We start from the raw sequence: 15,918 nt of genomic DNA, 5'->3' as shown, positions 1-15,918 counted from the left end.
CAATTTCAGGGCATTATCCTAGAGCAGAATTTGAAAGCAGGATTTGTGTATATACTGGGGGCCACCACTTCCAGCATGCATATACTGCAACACATAATTCTCTGTGATGGTAGGTGATGATAATAATGGTATCATGGTTCTAGAATGATAAGAAATGTCTAGTATCTATCAAATCACCAAATTGATAGTATATGGAAGGCAGATAATTTGATTGATTTGAGAAGAAAACAAACAGGACTGAACCTCAGAAGCTTTAGGTACTAATGCCAGTCTGGTCACTCACTGACTTTATATGAAACAATAGCATTGATTAAAGCTTTCATTTTCACTAAGACACCTCAACTGTTTACCAAATATGGTAAGAGGAACAAAGAGAATCATTATTCTGTACATTAGATCAAAGTAATTCCTACTCCTATTTTTACTCACATATAAGCTCATGTGCATTAATATAATAAAAGAGAAGAGCTTAATATTCATATTTTTCAATTTGTTAAAATAGAAGTCCAACTAAATCCTAATTGTTCAAAAACTTTCCAGTATCTAATATAGAAAACCATTCTCTTCCAAGAGTATGTATTATCTTGTTCCTTTGTCATCTGTAGGAAAAATATTGTTGATATTGTTGTCATGTACTCATAAATGCTATCTAACTCCATCCTCCAGATCCATAAAACACAAAACCTTGCCTATAGGAAAAGTGTGGACCATTACTAAGGGAAATTTTCCTGCTATTATCTGTCTCCTAATGAAAATCCTACAAGAGTACTCTACGGATTTACTAAAGTAGAATTGAATCCTTAAAGGAAACTAAAAGAACTACATAAGTCCTTAGGAGTCTGACCTTTCCCTCTAACTTTTTCAACTCTACTCAAAGCCTGTTTACTAGAATCACACTCCATTTACAATTATAAGGAGAGATGAAGTTCATCAAACAGCCTACACATGTGTCTCAGTAACTATTAAAAACAGACTAATTGACAGTTGACGTTTCCCACGATAAACTACCTTAATTCATTTAAGGAAGTGAAAATAAGAACTATATCACAAGTCTGTGAACTATCATTTTCTTGACTTTAAGGAGAAATTACAGAACAATTGAAGAACCTATCTGGTTATAACAGTGATTCAGTGGTTTCGAATTTCGAATCAATATATCTTGATTTGGCTCTCAGCATTTTAGGTATACTTATTTTAAAAATGTTTTGTAAAATTATGATGTGATGTTCCAAATTTACAACTACTAAACAAAGAAATTATAAGACTACTTTGGAGTTAGAGATGTGACTTGGTAGAATAGAACTTGCCTACCATGATGTAGTCCCCTATGTCACATTCACAAAAGAAAAAAGAAGGTCTCTACTAGCACCTTAAGAAAAGCACACAACAATGTGATTTGGAATCTAAAGTACCAAACTATCTGTGGGTACTTTTAAGATGATAATTACGTAAGTTTTAACATTATGATAATTTTTTTAGACAATGCTCCTCTCTCATTTTACTTACAAATAATTTTTCTGTTTTCATGATTTTCACACATTCATATCTGTTAAATAATTTTTTATTTATCTGTCTGATTTTTTTCCTTCTTGTCTTTACTAAAAACAATTGTACACCTAACTGCAAAATTAATTCTGTTTATTCTGCTATAATAATTCTTATCAAACCAGCCATTTATTGTTCATCCAAGCATACATTAAATAGTAATGCTATATTAACGGAATGTGCCATTTCAATTTTAGCTTCAGTTTTGAGAACCTCAGGGAGATTGGCTTCTTTTGAAAACTAACCCATGAGAAGGATAAAGTGTGAAAATTCCAAGAATCTGGGATAGATTCTATTCCCCATGGCCACTGTTTCAGAGTTTCCTGACCACTCCCTCCCCCCCAAAAAAAATAATTACCTAAGATTGGTGAAAGCCCATCCTGGGCCCTACAATTGGTAGCTGATATTCAAAGATGAGTATAAATTATACTGACCTATACAAACACATAGCAACCATGCACTAGGAATCATTCTTAACTTCTTAAAATTTTTACCGGTAAAGAAACATGATTATGCCTTTAATACCAGCACTTGTGATGCAAAGGCAGGCATATCTCTATGATCATGAGGTCAAGCTAGTCTACAAAATGAATTCCAAGACAGCCATGGCTACACAAAGAAACCCTGTCTTGAGAAACCAATATAATACTAATATTAAATTTTACCTGGAACAATGAGACAGAATTGATTATTCTACACATTTTAAATGTGCTTTGAAACATATATGTAATACCCATAAAGGAAAAATCGTTTGAAGACTGTTAAAATCCAAACTACACAAAATCACAACCATATACGAATATTTTATTCAAATATTGAAGTAAGCAGATATGATGTCACAATAAAGCAGCACACCAAAAAACAACATCTTTTTGGGTTTTTTATGATTTTATAATGTTATTTTTAATTTTTGAGTATGTGATAACATTTTCCTTTGATCACATACATTCATCCCTATTGCCCTATTGCCCAACGCCTCACATGTCATAACCATCCTTTTTTTGTGTTCTTATCTCCCTTTTTAAACCTATTGAGTCCCAGTAGTGTTGGATACACATACAGAGTGTGTGTGTGTGTGTGTGTGTGTGTGTGTGTGTGTGGTGAGTGTGTGTGTGTGTGTGTGTGTGTGTGTGTGTGTGTGTGTGTGTGTGTGTGTGTTTAGTCTTGGTTATACATCTGTTCTCCTTGCTGGTATTTTGTATGGCTTGACTTTACAAAGATCTTGTGTATGCTGTTGCAACCTCTATGCATTCATATGTGTGACTGTGCTATTTAATTGTAAGAACAATATTTACTTGCAGTCATCCACCAGTCTTGATTTTGACAACCTTTCTAAATGATCCTGGAGAGTTATACACAGGGGTCATATGTGATATAAATGTCCCCTCTAGGGCTGAGCTCTCCTAGTCACTTTATATTATGAACATAACACAAATGTGCATGTCAATGGTAATCCTCTTCTACTACATAATAATAGAAAAAAAAAACAACTTATCTGATAAAGTTTGAGAAATGTACTAATGTATAAGCATAGTGAAAAATCACAAGCTATTCATTTAATGCTCTGTCATATTGGAGGATAATAGTTTTAGTTCTAACTTAAACCATAGGACTTGTCTAGACATATCTTATTTATATTTTTATTTATTATTTATTTATTTTCCAGCATGATTGGAAAAATAAGTAATTCCCTCCTCTCCTCTTAATCCCACCCCAACACCCCCTCCCATCCACTCTCCCTCCATTTCTGTTTAGATAATGACAGATCTTCCATGGACTTTGACAAAATATGGCATATCAAGTTGAAGTAAGACTAAGCACCTCACCTTTTTATTAAGGCTGGGCAAGTTACCTAAAGATGGAAAGATCTCCCATGTTCATGAATCAGTAGGATTAACATAGTAAGAATGTACAGATTCAATGCAAGTCCCATTAAAATCTAAACATAATTCTTTACAGCAACACATCCATTATAGCTAAAATAAACCTGTACAATTAAAAAAAACCCTCTGGAGGTCTCACCATCTCAGATTTCAAGCTCTGTTACAGGGCTATAGTAATAAAGACTGCATTGTATTGGCATAAAACCAGACAGGTGATTCAAGGGAATCAAATTGAAGACCCAGATGTAAATCCACACACCAAAGGACACCTAAAATATTTAACTAAGCCAAAATTATTCAACAGAGAAAAGAAAGCATTTACAACAAATGGTGATGACATAACAGGAGGTCGGCATGTAGAAGAATGCAAACAGATCCATATAAATCACTCTGTGCTAAACTCAAGTTCAAGTGGACCAGACCTCAACATAAATCCAGACACACGAAACCTGATAGAAGAGAAAGTGAGGAATAGCCTTGAATGAATTGGAACAGGAGACAACTTCCTGAACAGAACACCAATAGTGCAGACACAAAATCTTTCCTTATTTAATTATTGCATTAATTTCAGGTCATCTTAGTCATGAGTATGAGCATATATATATATATATATGTGTGTGTGTGTGTGTGTATTTTGATGAAATGGAAAAATAAACATAAAAAAGTTGAATCTTTAAGTTTGAAGCTACAAATGTAGTTTACACTAGCCAAACATTCTTGTTTTATATAGTACTACATAATCTTAACACTATAGATATATTTGCTACATAAATGAAATATATGAGATATTACTGTACCTAAGAATATTATCCACAAAATGAATGTTGCCTAAATACACTTTATTCAATTTCCAAGAGCACAAACTTTAATACCAATGTATTTTCATGTGGATGATCTGTATTGAAATGTTAAAATCAAACAAGCCAATAGACAATATATGCAGTATTTTCAGTCTCTACACTACAATAAATCAGTTTTTCCAAAACTTTTGCACATTGTCTTTCAAAATCAAATATCTGAATGATTGCAGTTGATTAGAAAAATAGGGCAGATGTTGATAAGGATAGGAGTGATGAAGAGAAAAGCAAGGTATTTTACATAGTTAATACTACATCTTAAAAGTTGAAGCTACAAAATGAAGAGTAATATGATTTAAAATAACAAGCTATGAAGAGACTGAATTGGTTCACAGAATTAAATAAAGAACAAGTACTTATTCAGAGGGGATTATTAATACACAAAATGTTAATATATAACACACTAAAAAGACTTATAACAAGTTTATAGCACCCTATTTTACAAGAAATAGTATATATTGATCATTTCATTATTCATAAGAGAAATATGAACTGTTAGCCCTGGGATTCATTTCCAATTTGTCAATAAAACACAACGTTGCATAAGATGTATTGTGTTAATTTAGTTTAAATTTCAAATTTTACACATTTTCTTTCATTTTAAGTCAAGGTCATGATTGTAGAGAATCAGAACAGTGTAAAACATTACCAAGAGAATCTCAGAAGTAGATGGCAGCTTGTTATACACTTAGTTACTTAACCTGTGTGCCTTCCTTCCTCTTAGCCTTAAAAACAGCAGACAATGATATGCCAGAGTTAATCCTTGTGCCAATAGAGTTAAAAATATCAAGGAGGGTGGGACAGAAGGAGGAATGAAGGAGGGAGTGAGGTAGAGGGAACTGGGATCAATATGCAAAATAAGAAAAAATAAATAAAAAATAACAAGTTTAATTCAAATGTAACCAACAGATTCTCCATTTTCCCTTAATCTTTCCTCTACCTTTCCTACAAAAGTCATCCAAATCATATTTTTATAGTTTCTCTTAATCTACATATGAAAATGGTGTATGCATATACAAAAAGAATATCCCAGGATATTTTGATTGTCATTGTAAATTATCTTGTATACCACAAATAAGATACAGCTTCTATGACCTCTTCAGTAGCTTACAATTATGAACTCCTAATACCACTTTTGTGTTAAACCAGGCTTACATACAGAGAGAGCATACCAACTTGAATGTAGTAACTACTGAAGGTGTCAAAACAGAAAGAAAACATAAATGGTCATAATTCTCAGGTATTCTACATCATCTCCTACAAGTATTTAGATGTACAAAGATAAAATCATTTTCCCAAAAAGAAACACCACCACAAAGGAAATTCAGTGAAACATAAAAAACAATAGACCACTAATTGTGGTCTCTTATTTGATCCAGCCAATCTTTAGTTGATTCTCACTATAGATGTCACACAAGTTCCCGACTGGTCTGGTTTGATATTTGTAAATTAGGCGTGCTTAATTCACTACTATTTCTGTGGGAAACATTATGAAGATTACAGAGTGCTAATGAGTGGAGGAGGGCTTCTCGCGCTTTGGACGCCTCTATGTTCTGCTCTTGAGAGATTTGAAGGCTGATTTGATTAACATTATTCATCAGCATATTAGAAGTCATGAAGTTGCTTATAGAGATGCACCTGGTAAGATTTTCTTCCAAAAACTGTTTGTAGAGTTCATCCACCTTTTTTTCCATATAACTATTAAGCATAGAATTAGAGAGAGGTTGCTTCTGTGATAGCATGCTTTTTTCTCGAATCTCATCCCCATTTAATAATTTTGAACTGGATGTTTTCTCTAGAGGCTCAGTTTTAGGAGAATGGCCCAATGGTATATCCACTGAAAGTAAAAGAGGCCCATTACAAACATCATCATGCGTGTGTTCTACAAAGCAGCCAGAATCATACATGTTTCTAACATGATCACCTCCTATCTGAAGGTCAGGATAATTCTGGCAAATACTTGTACATGACCAAGATCTATATAAATCCAGTTGTGTTTCATCATGACCCCTCTTTGGAATGGGCAATGCAATGGATACATTTCCTGGAAGAGGTGTACTTTTGAATTTTGTGACAGGTGACTCATCCACAGATTTCGTTTTAGATGTACTATTATCTTGTTCAGTTAGACTTCCTTCTATGACTTTCTCTTGATTTCCCATCTTTAGAGGGGGAGATGAATTGTCCTGTATATCTAAAAAATTATTTTCCCAATTTTCCTTTTCATCTGATGTTTTCTTACATCTTAGTGGTTTGCAAATTTTTGCGTGTTTCTGCTCTTTGTAAAGGAATTCTGTTAGGAAGGCTTCTCCAAGCATTTTCTTAGGCAAGTTCTTCTAAAAGTATGAGAGGATTGTATTCCTACAATATAAAACAACTAATTAAGGCAATTTACATTACAAGTTAAATAGAGTTTTCTCCTGTATGCACCATGTTTTAGGGGAAAACTGTTGCTTAAAGAATAGAGAATAAGACTAGAAATACCTTGATTCTTTTTTACCACTGTTTAACAATTGGTAGTTTACTTATTTTTTGGCTCCCAATTTTCTCAACAGCTAAATGATAATATTACACCCCTGCCTTTTTTCATTGGGGCTATTGTGAGACTATTACAGAGCACCTAAGCAAGTATTTAAAAAGCACAAACTCAGGGATATATATAACTCTCTATATTTGGATATCTTCTAGTATTTACTTATGCAGTACTAAAATTCTTAGCATTTTATTGTCCAAACATCAGCTTAAAATAAAAATGTGCACTTACAAAAATTTTATGAACTAAACTATATACATAGCTATCTATTATTTCAATAATGTATGTAGGTCTCTCAAACTTCCTAATACTTTTTCTGTCCATTATTTCTAATTTTTTTCCTCTTTTTAACTCAGATCTTTCTTCCTTATTTACACGACCCATTAATACAATTTTAAAAGTTTAAAATTTCCCTATAAACCCCCATATAAAAGCCGAGGCATGTTGGTTCACATTTGTAATCCTGGCTGAGAGCACCCTGTGGGAATAGTATCATAAATTCAAGGTTAGCCTGGGCTAAATGGCAAGATCTGCCTCTTACATACAAAAATAAAAGCAAACTATATAAGAATGAAAACTATCATTCAACTTCATTTAAAATAGAGCTTTCATCTCACAAGTCTATGGTATATACTATACATGTTTCCAGAAAACCCATTTATGTTAATGTTTGAAAGAATTTGAGAAGAAAATGAAACAACACATGTCAAACTAAGTAAGAGTTTATACTTACAAGTTTTTCCAAATATCAGGATACCTAAGGATTTGGTCTTCTGAGATGCCAGCACTCCACACTCAGAAAACGATCTTTCTGCCTGGTTTGTGTCTCAATGTCTGCTTACATCTTACAAAGGAGAACAACTTTAGACACATTAATTGGTTCTGCTTTCCATTCATACCCCAGGACTGAAACCCTGATAGGAAAATTATGTGGGTTGGTCACATGTGTGGTATGGTAATGACCATTTACCAAAAGAGGATATGAAAGTGTTTATTCAAGTTCCCAATGACAGGGAGTGGGAAAACATTAAAAGCAACAGAGTTCTTCATATATGTCAAGACAGAGACAAGATTATTTTCACTTTTAAGTAGGACAAGAGTGGAAGAGTCTCAGCATTTTTTGTAAAAATGATTAATTTGAAATAAACCAAATGAGTATCAAAAAGAAAATGAATAAATAAATTGTGATGCACCATGACATGAAATATTAAAGTAAGCATTTTATTAAAAATATTTTCATTGATTCTTTCAGGGCTTACACCCTTTAAAAAAAACTCTCTCCCTTAGCCAGAAGCCACCAACTGTCAACAAGGTCTACAGTTATGGTTGGGGAGGAAGTCGTTAGTCACACTACCCCTCATGTTAAAATATTGACTAGCTTGATGTTGTACAGGTCACCCCAGCTGTCATAAGTGTACTGACCATGTCTTGTCTAGAAGATTTTATTTTTCCCCTGCCCTTTCCTAACCTCTAGACCTTACAATCTTTCCATACCCTCTTACATGATGGTCTCTGAGGAAAAAAGAGCATTTCTAATGCTTTTATGATACTAAACTGAGTGTTGCTTTGTTTATTTTGTTGTTGTTATTGTTTACAACAGGTAGCACTGGCTATCCCATGTTATGGAGAACAGACTGGTCTTAAACTTGTGGCAATCCTCTTGACTCTGCCTCCCAAGAATTGGGAATATAGACATGTGTCAACACATTTGGCTATATGTCAATCATTCTAAATTGTCATATAGATTATTAATGTAAGAAACAAATTATTATCCATTTTATAGAGGAAACAACAGCAGAGAAAGGGGTTATGCATTTGTTGACAGTCACAAAAATAATGAATAATAGAATTAGGATTTTCAGCAAGCAGTTGGATTAAGAACACTGCAGTGTGTGTTATGTATATGAGTAAAGTATGTGCAATGCAGGGGTATGAATATACACAGCTTGACTCCAACATGAATTGTGTGTGTAATGTGTCAAACACTATTCAGAATATTCCAAACACACAGTAGTTTAATCTTCATAAAATTCCAGGAAATAAATATTGTTTTTTCTTATGAAAGAAATGAAGCACAGAAAGAAGTTAGGCAACATGTTCAGTTTCAGAGAAGTATAAGGAGTAGTCTGGGCTTTAATTCAAGTAGTTTAGAACTTTCATGTTTAATATCCTTGCTGAATTAATCTTTGCTTTTCATTGCCTTAATGTATGTCAACATACTGGTAAAAAGTGATACAATTCAATTTGTTTATATCAGTTTCCTTTGTAGAAGAAGTGGCAAGAAATGGGTAAAAGGATAATTGTACAGCTTACTTTCTATATTTCTATATGATTTGAACACTTTTATAATTATTGTGTATCTGTGTTTTACGGGGAAGAGTAAAAGACAAAATAATTCACATACACACAAAGTCAAGGGAAAGACTTTTCTATCATTTTTAAAATATGCTTTACCAACCTTACAAAGGTCTTACCCATTTTTGAATGATTCTTTTTTTCTTTTTCCCAGTAACTTGTCCTTGAACTTAAATTTTGGAGTCAAAGCATTTTTTATTTAATTTATTATTTTACACATTGATCCCAGTTCCCTCTCCCTCCCTCACTCCCTATCTTCCTCCTTCCCTCCCTTCCTCCATCCCTTTTACCCTCTCTGCCATCTCACATGCACCCTAACCACCCTCCCCTCCCATCCCCCAACCACAATTCCATATGTAGGGGAATGCAATCCAGTTGGGGTCATGTAGATCTGACAGGTCATGTGAAGTAGGGACTAGGGCTGCTCTACTGTCTCTAGGTTAAGGCAGTTATCCCTCCATGGGGGATGTGTTAACAAGGTCCTTTTGTGCACCAGGGATACATCCTGGCTCCACTGTCTGAGGTCCCTTAGACTGCTCAGTCCTTCTGGCTGAGACCCATATTCAGGGGGGCCTGAGTCAGTCCCATGCTGGCTTCCCAGCTATCAGTCTGCCCGTTAGCTCCTTCTTGTTCAGGTAAGCTGTCTCTATGTGTTTCTGCCACCTGGTCTTGTCCTCTGCATCTGCATCTGGGTTCTACTTTGACTCAGTATTTATGTATGGGTGTTTGCTCCTGTTTCCAACAGGTATTAGATGAGGGCTCCATGGATAAGTTAGTTGTTGATCTCACTATCAGGGAAGGGCATTTATGGTAGCCTTTCCACGGATGCTTTTTGAATCCTTTTTTAATAACACATAAAAACTGCCAAAGACACACCAGCACAATTTTAATACAGATTATTTTGGGGACTTGAATTAATAATTCATCTTTTTATTGTATTTAATGAAATTAAATACATAAAAAACAACCTAAAGATAGTTTTTATTTTCTAAGTCTTACCAATCAACTCCTTTTAGGTTATCAAAACTATCCTACTGTGAGAAGTACTGCATTACAAGAGCACCCAGTGACATGTCAATATCTCACACTAGAAGGTAAGGGAAGAACTTAGAAGATAAATTCAATCAAAGCCACCAAAAAAGACTATTAAAAGAAAATAGATATTTCAAATTTCATCATTGGATATATTCCATCTACTTCACTTCAACCCTATATGTCTTGGGTCAAAATTGTATCAATGCCCTGTCCTTAAAATGTCTGCCTTTCAAAACTAGCATTGCCTTTCCATACTTGGATTACAATAGCTGATTCTATATCTTGTCCCCCATAACACTTGACATTCTAGTTGATCTAGGTTTTATATAAACCTAAAGTCTTCAAAGACTTCTGCTTACCCATTGTCTAGTGAGATTTTATATATATATATATATATATATATATATATGTGTGTGTGTGTGTGTGTGTGTGTAATTTATATACACATAAATGTATAATTCTGTGCCTCAAAGTATAATATTCTTTTGTATAATCATCTTTTATTTAAATTAAAAATAATCTTATTTTATATATCAATCTCAGTTCCCTCACCCTCCCACCCTCCAGGGCCACCCACCAATCCCCCATCCCATCCCTCTTCTGTACCATAGAAAGGGTGAGGCCTTCCATGGGGAATCTTCAAAATCTTTCATATCATTTGGGGCAGGGCCTAAGCCCTCCCCCATGTGTCTAGGCTGAGAGAGTACCCCTTTATGTGGAATGGGCTCCCAATGTCCATTTGTGCACTAGGGATAAATACTGATTCACTACCAGAGGCTCCATAGACTGCCCAGGTCCCCTGACTGACACCCACATTCAGGGGGCCTGATTCCATCCTATGCTGGTTTCCCAGCTGTCAGACTGGGATTCCTGAGCTCCCACTTGCTCAGGTCAGCTGTTTCTGTGGGTTTCCCAAGCATGGTCTGATGCCTTTGCTCATCACTCCTTCCTCTCTACAACTGGATTCCAGGAGTTCAGCTCAGTGATTAGCTATAGGTATCTGCTTCTGCTTCCATCAGCTACTGGATGAAGGCTCTATGATGGCATATAAATTAGTCATCAATCTCATTATAGGGGAAGGGCATATACTTAGACAAGGTTTTCATTTGAGCATCACAGCAAATCTTAAAGTTATCATTACCTGCAATTTTATACAATAGTACAAAGTTTCAAAAATATTAAAAAATCAAATCCAATGTGAAACCAGACTTGATTTCCCTGGCTCATCCCAGTTTCCACCTTTTAATTTCTCTATGTGCTCCTAAATCTCAAGTAACCAGATTACTTAACTGTGGAGACAAAAAGCCAGAAATTATCATGTTTAACAACCCTGTCATCTAACTTGGAGCCTATTATCAGTGATGTTTTATGTAAATATTTGGAGCCTAACTTTTACTGACCAGTGAAAATTGAACCAAAATGACCAGTTTCAGGAAAGATAAGTTACTCTGCAAAATTTGCTACTATGGACATATTGTACTAATAGCCCTTGAGATAAGACCAAGAACTTCCCTCTCAACTGCTGTGAAACTCCCACATACTCTTAAGCCTGTGATCTCTTTGCCATGAAATCATCAACTGTATCTTTGCAGTGTTATTTCAAAAACTCCTCTCTCTTACTGTCTGTTTTTATCTCTGGTAAATATCATTGATAAACACATTTACAGCCTGCACATTACTGGCTTTTTCAGATGCTATCTCAAACACAACATTCATGACTGTTCCTTCTACTTTAAAATGGTTTGTTCTCATAGTTTTCTAGCACTATATATGCCTCAAGTTTGTTATGTTCTGTTATTCAATTTATGAATTCTCACTCAGTTCCTTGAAAAGAAATACTTTCTCTTATCCATTGATGTGATCTCTAGCAGTACACAGAATCTGGTACCCATCATTAGTAATTGCTGTACAACCTACAAGGAAGCCTCACACTTTCACATAATCAATTCCCTTAATCTTTAAATTTAAATTGTTAGATAAGTACCACCACCCTCAATTCAACAAAAATTAAATTTTTACAAATTCCTTTGCTCCATTCCACCCCCCCCCAACACACACACACACACAAACACACACACACACACTTGTTCCTTCTTCAAGATTAGGTCACATGATATGTATCTCAAGCTGGCTGTAACTCTTAATGCATCTAAATATGACCTCAAACTTCTGCTCTTCCTTCCGAGTGCTGGCATTACAGATATGTGCTACTACCCCTGTTATAAGTGATGCTAGGCATGGCCCAGGACCTCAGAAGGACTCTACCAAGTGAGCTGCATCTCCAACCATGAATCCATTTTTATTAGTGGATAGAACCATCTAACACAATATTGTCTTATAGGAAAAAATAGGGTATTTTAGACCTTAACTCCACTTATATATCCACTTTTGTCAAACTCCTTAAGGTACAAATGTTACCAGCATCTTCCACAATTAAAAATATAAAACTAAATAAAACTAGGGGCTGGAGAGACAGCTGTTTAACAGTATGTACTGGTTGGACCAGAGTTCCATCCCCCACATCAATATCAGATGGCTCCCCATGCACACACCTTCACACCAGCGCAGATATATAATGAAAAATAATTTTTAGAAATCTAAATAAAGTTGTAAATAGAAAATATACACTGAAAAAAAAAGAACTCCGGGTGTTTCAAAGAGGAAACAGATATTTTACACAGGGAGCAGCGTGGGTGGGAGAGAAGAGGAAGTACTAAGAAGGGTGGGGAATATTGCACAAATTGAAGGCTTGGCCTCAAGAAGGAAAAGGCAGCCTGCAAAGAACATCTCAACAAGGGAGCCGGGTGAAGGGAAGGAAAAGAGAATATTCCTGTGAGGGAAATATTGCTATGTTGGTCATGTCTTGCCTGGATCTGTTTGTACTGTCCTTACAAATTAAGGCAACATGAGTTTATTTGTCCCTTTTCTTCATATGCCACACTGTATTTTAATTATTTTCCTCCCTGGTCTCTGTCCCAGAGAAGGCAGTGGTGGCCAGCAAGAAAGCAGCTGACCTTGCTCCTTAAACAGAGAAGATGGGAGAGTTAGCTGTATGTGTTTTTCCTGTTAGAGCACTTGGCAGATCGGCTGAGAAGAGAGGTGTTAGCTAGTATGTATTACTCTAGAGAGCACAGCCTGGCCTCCCCTCCCTGCAGGTGGGTGGGGCTTTCTGCCCTCTGGTCACTAGGCACCAGCTTTCCTCAGAATGGACACCATCCTGTGCCACAAGGAGCATTTGTTCCTGAGCCAATCCTGAGTGCAGGCCCTTAGCAACCCTACAGGGAATGCAAGGCAAAAAAAAAATAAATAAATAAATAACTCAGGCTCCGTGCTCAAACTTCAGGAAGTTGGTAACCAGAAAGGGAGCAGACCATAAGTCACCAGTAAAGTGTACCACCCAATACTTTTGAAGAGTAACTGCAGATTGGAAACCATGAGTAACATTATAATTTATTATGCCAGTGTGTCAGGATCTAGGGAGGTAAGTAGGAAGTGCATCAGGTGTAGGGAGGAAGCAGGAGGGGATTAGAGTCAAACATTGTAGGTGGGGACTTCAGGATTTCGCTAGGACTATCATACCCTTTCTGCCTTTTTGAATTTTACTTTATTTTACCATGTTGGATGAAGGTGGAACATAAAGGACCTAGCAAAAGGGTGGTTAACTCATTCGGGTTGTGCTCTAAGAAATGAATGATACTGAAAGTCTCTGGTATTTCAAACTCAACTACCGTAAGGAATGCAATAATTTTGTCGGTATTTCAAGTGTACAAGAAATAGTACTTGCAAGCTGGGACCCTGGGTTCCATCCTTTATCACACCATTGGTGGTGGATTTTTTATTTTATTTATTTATATATTTGGTTTTTAGGAGACAGGGTTTCTCTACGGCTTTGGAGGCTGTCTTAGAACTAGCTCTTGTAGACCAGGCTGGTCTCGAACTCACAGAGATCCGCCTGCCTCTTCCTCCTGAGTGCTGGGACTAAAGGGGGTGTGCCACCACCCACCGCCCAACTCATGCACCCCAGTCTGACAGCTGGGACACCAGCATAGGACTGACCCAGACCCCCCGAATGTGGGTGTTAGGAGGACTGGGCAGTCTATGGGGAATGGATTTTGGGAGCCCATTCCACATGTGTCTCAGTCTAGGCACATGGGGGGGAGGGCCTAAGACCAGCTCCAAATGATATGAAAGACTTTGAAGAATCCCCATGGAAGGCCTCACCCTCCCTGGGAAGCAGAAAGGGGATGAGCTGGGGTTTGATGAGCTGATAGGGGTGGACAGGAGGGTAAGGGAACTGGGATTGACATGTAAATCAACCTTGTTTCACATTTAAATTTTTAAAAAGGAAAAAAAAAGAAATAGTGAACTCCATTTAGGATGGAAGAGAAGAAAATGGCAGTAAGTATATAGCCAAAATCCCCAGAGAAAACCAAGTAATCCATAAACGGGCCAATTGATTATTTGTAAGAAGTTTTTATTTCTATGAAGTTGGTATATTTGCACAGGTCACATATTTCTTACAAAAATTAAAGTTCAGATGATTTATTTTTTGGCACTATTTAGGAAGTATTATAGAAAAGCACTGCCCAATAGAAACATAATAAAAGCTACTATGTAACTTCAATTTATTACTAGTCATTTAAAAGAGAACAAAACAGATTAATTCAGTGTATTTAATACAAAATATTCAAAGTGTCATTGCAAAATGCAATCGTTATAAATGTTGGTATTTTATATATTCTTTTATCGGATTGTCTTCAAAAGTGCTGGCTCGCATAAAAGCTAAAGGATTAGAATTTTTGCCCTTTTATGACAACCAATAAATGGTTGCCAAGCATTCATCACACCCTTGCTGCATTCCATGCACAATATGTGAAGGGAGGAATGAGATTTTATCTCGGCCTAGAAAAAGTAGATTCTTTTATATAAAGCCTGGTCAAGTAGATTCATGTTTTTGAAAAAAAAAAAAGCAGTTTTAAAAGAAAGTAAATTATGAGACCACACTAGTTTTAAAACATCAAAAAGCATGTGACTCATGCACTATTGGGTATGATAGTCTGTCAAAGTAAATGATTTCAAATAAAAATCATAAATATTGCAATATACTAAACTGCTGATCTATGACACCCGAACTGTTGCATAACCATCATCCAGCAGGGATGCTAGAACACATTATTTCTGGTACTAACCTCAGTATTTCTAATACTGTAGATTTGAAGTAAGTCTGTGAATCATGCACAGACTATCACTGCTCTATGCAACTATTCTCTTAATAGTTTCATCTGGAAAGGTTTAGAAAAAAATTATAAGATGACTCAAGTCTCCTGCAACATATTTTGCAATTTAAAGAAGTAATGAGAACATGGAAACACTGAATTTTGGAATTTTAGAATTCTCTGCTATCATTTTGTTGACCCCTCCTGGCAGGCATTACTCTCCCTGTGGAGTAGAGGGGTGGAAGGGTGGTTGGGGGGTATGGAAGGGAGGGAGGGAAGGAGGGTGGAAGGGAGGGGTGGGGAACTGGGATCAATATGTAAAATAAGAAAAAAAAAAAGAATTCTCTGCTGTCCTTTGGATACAGACAAGTATTTTTGAAGTATGACTGAGTTACACCATCAGAACATCAAACAAAAAGCTTACTGACATGCACTTTTACAGAAATCTCACTTCAATAAGTTGGTGTTGGGGCTTGCCAATGGTTTTCACATTC

General features: G+C 36.0%; 1 protein-coding gene across 1 annotated transcript; it reads right to left on the bottom strand.

The window, feature by feature from the left end:
• Window positions 1-5,195: 5,195 nt before the first annotated feature.
• On the bottom strand, window positions 5,196-7,630 carry LOC127218130 (TLR adapter interacting with SLC15A4 on the lysosome). Its single transcript, XM_051179140.1, has 2 exons — window positions 7,552-7,630; window positions 5,196-6,646 (listed from the first exon to the last, which is right to left on the bottom strand). Exon 2 carries the CDS (start codon window positions 6,601-6,603, stop codon window positions 5,695-5,697), a length of 909 nt encoding a protein of 302 aa, XP_051035097.1. The 5' UTR covers window positions 6,604-6,646; window positions 7,552-7,630; the 3' UTR covers window positions 5,196-5,694.
• Between the last annotated feature and the right edge of the window lie 8,288 nt (window positions 7,631-15,918).

The sequence above is a fragment of the Phodopus roborovskii genome, unplaced genomic scaffold, assembly GCF_943737965.1.
Source record: "Phodopus roborovskii unplaced genomic scaffold, PHOROB, whole genome shotgun sequence".
NCBI lineage: Eukaryota > Metazoa > Chordata > Mammalia > Rodentia > Cricetidae > Phodopus > Phodopus roborovskii.
Note: the sequence above shows the minus strand (reverse complement) of the source record. Positions and strands in the feature narration are given on the sequence as shown.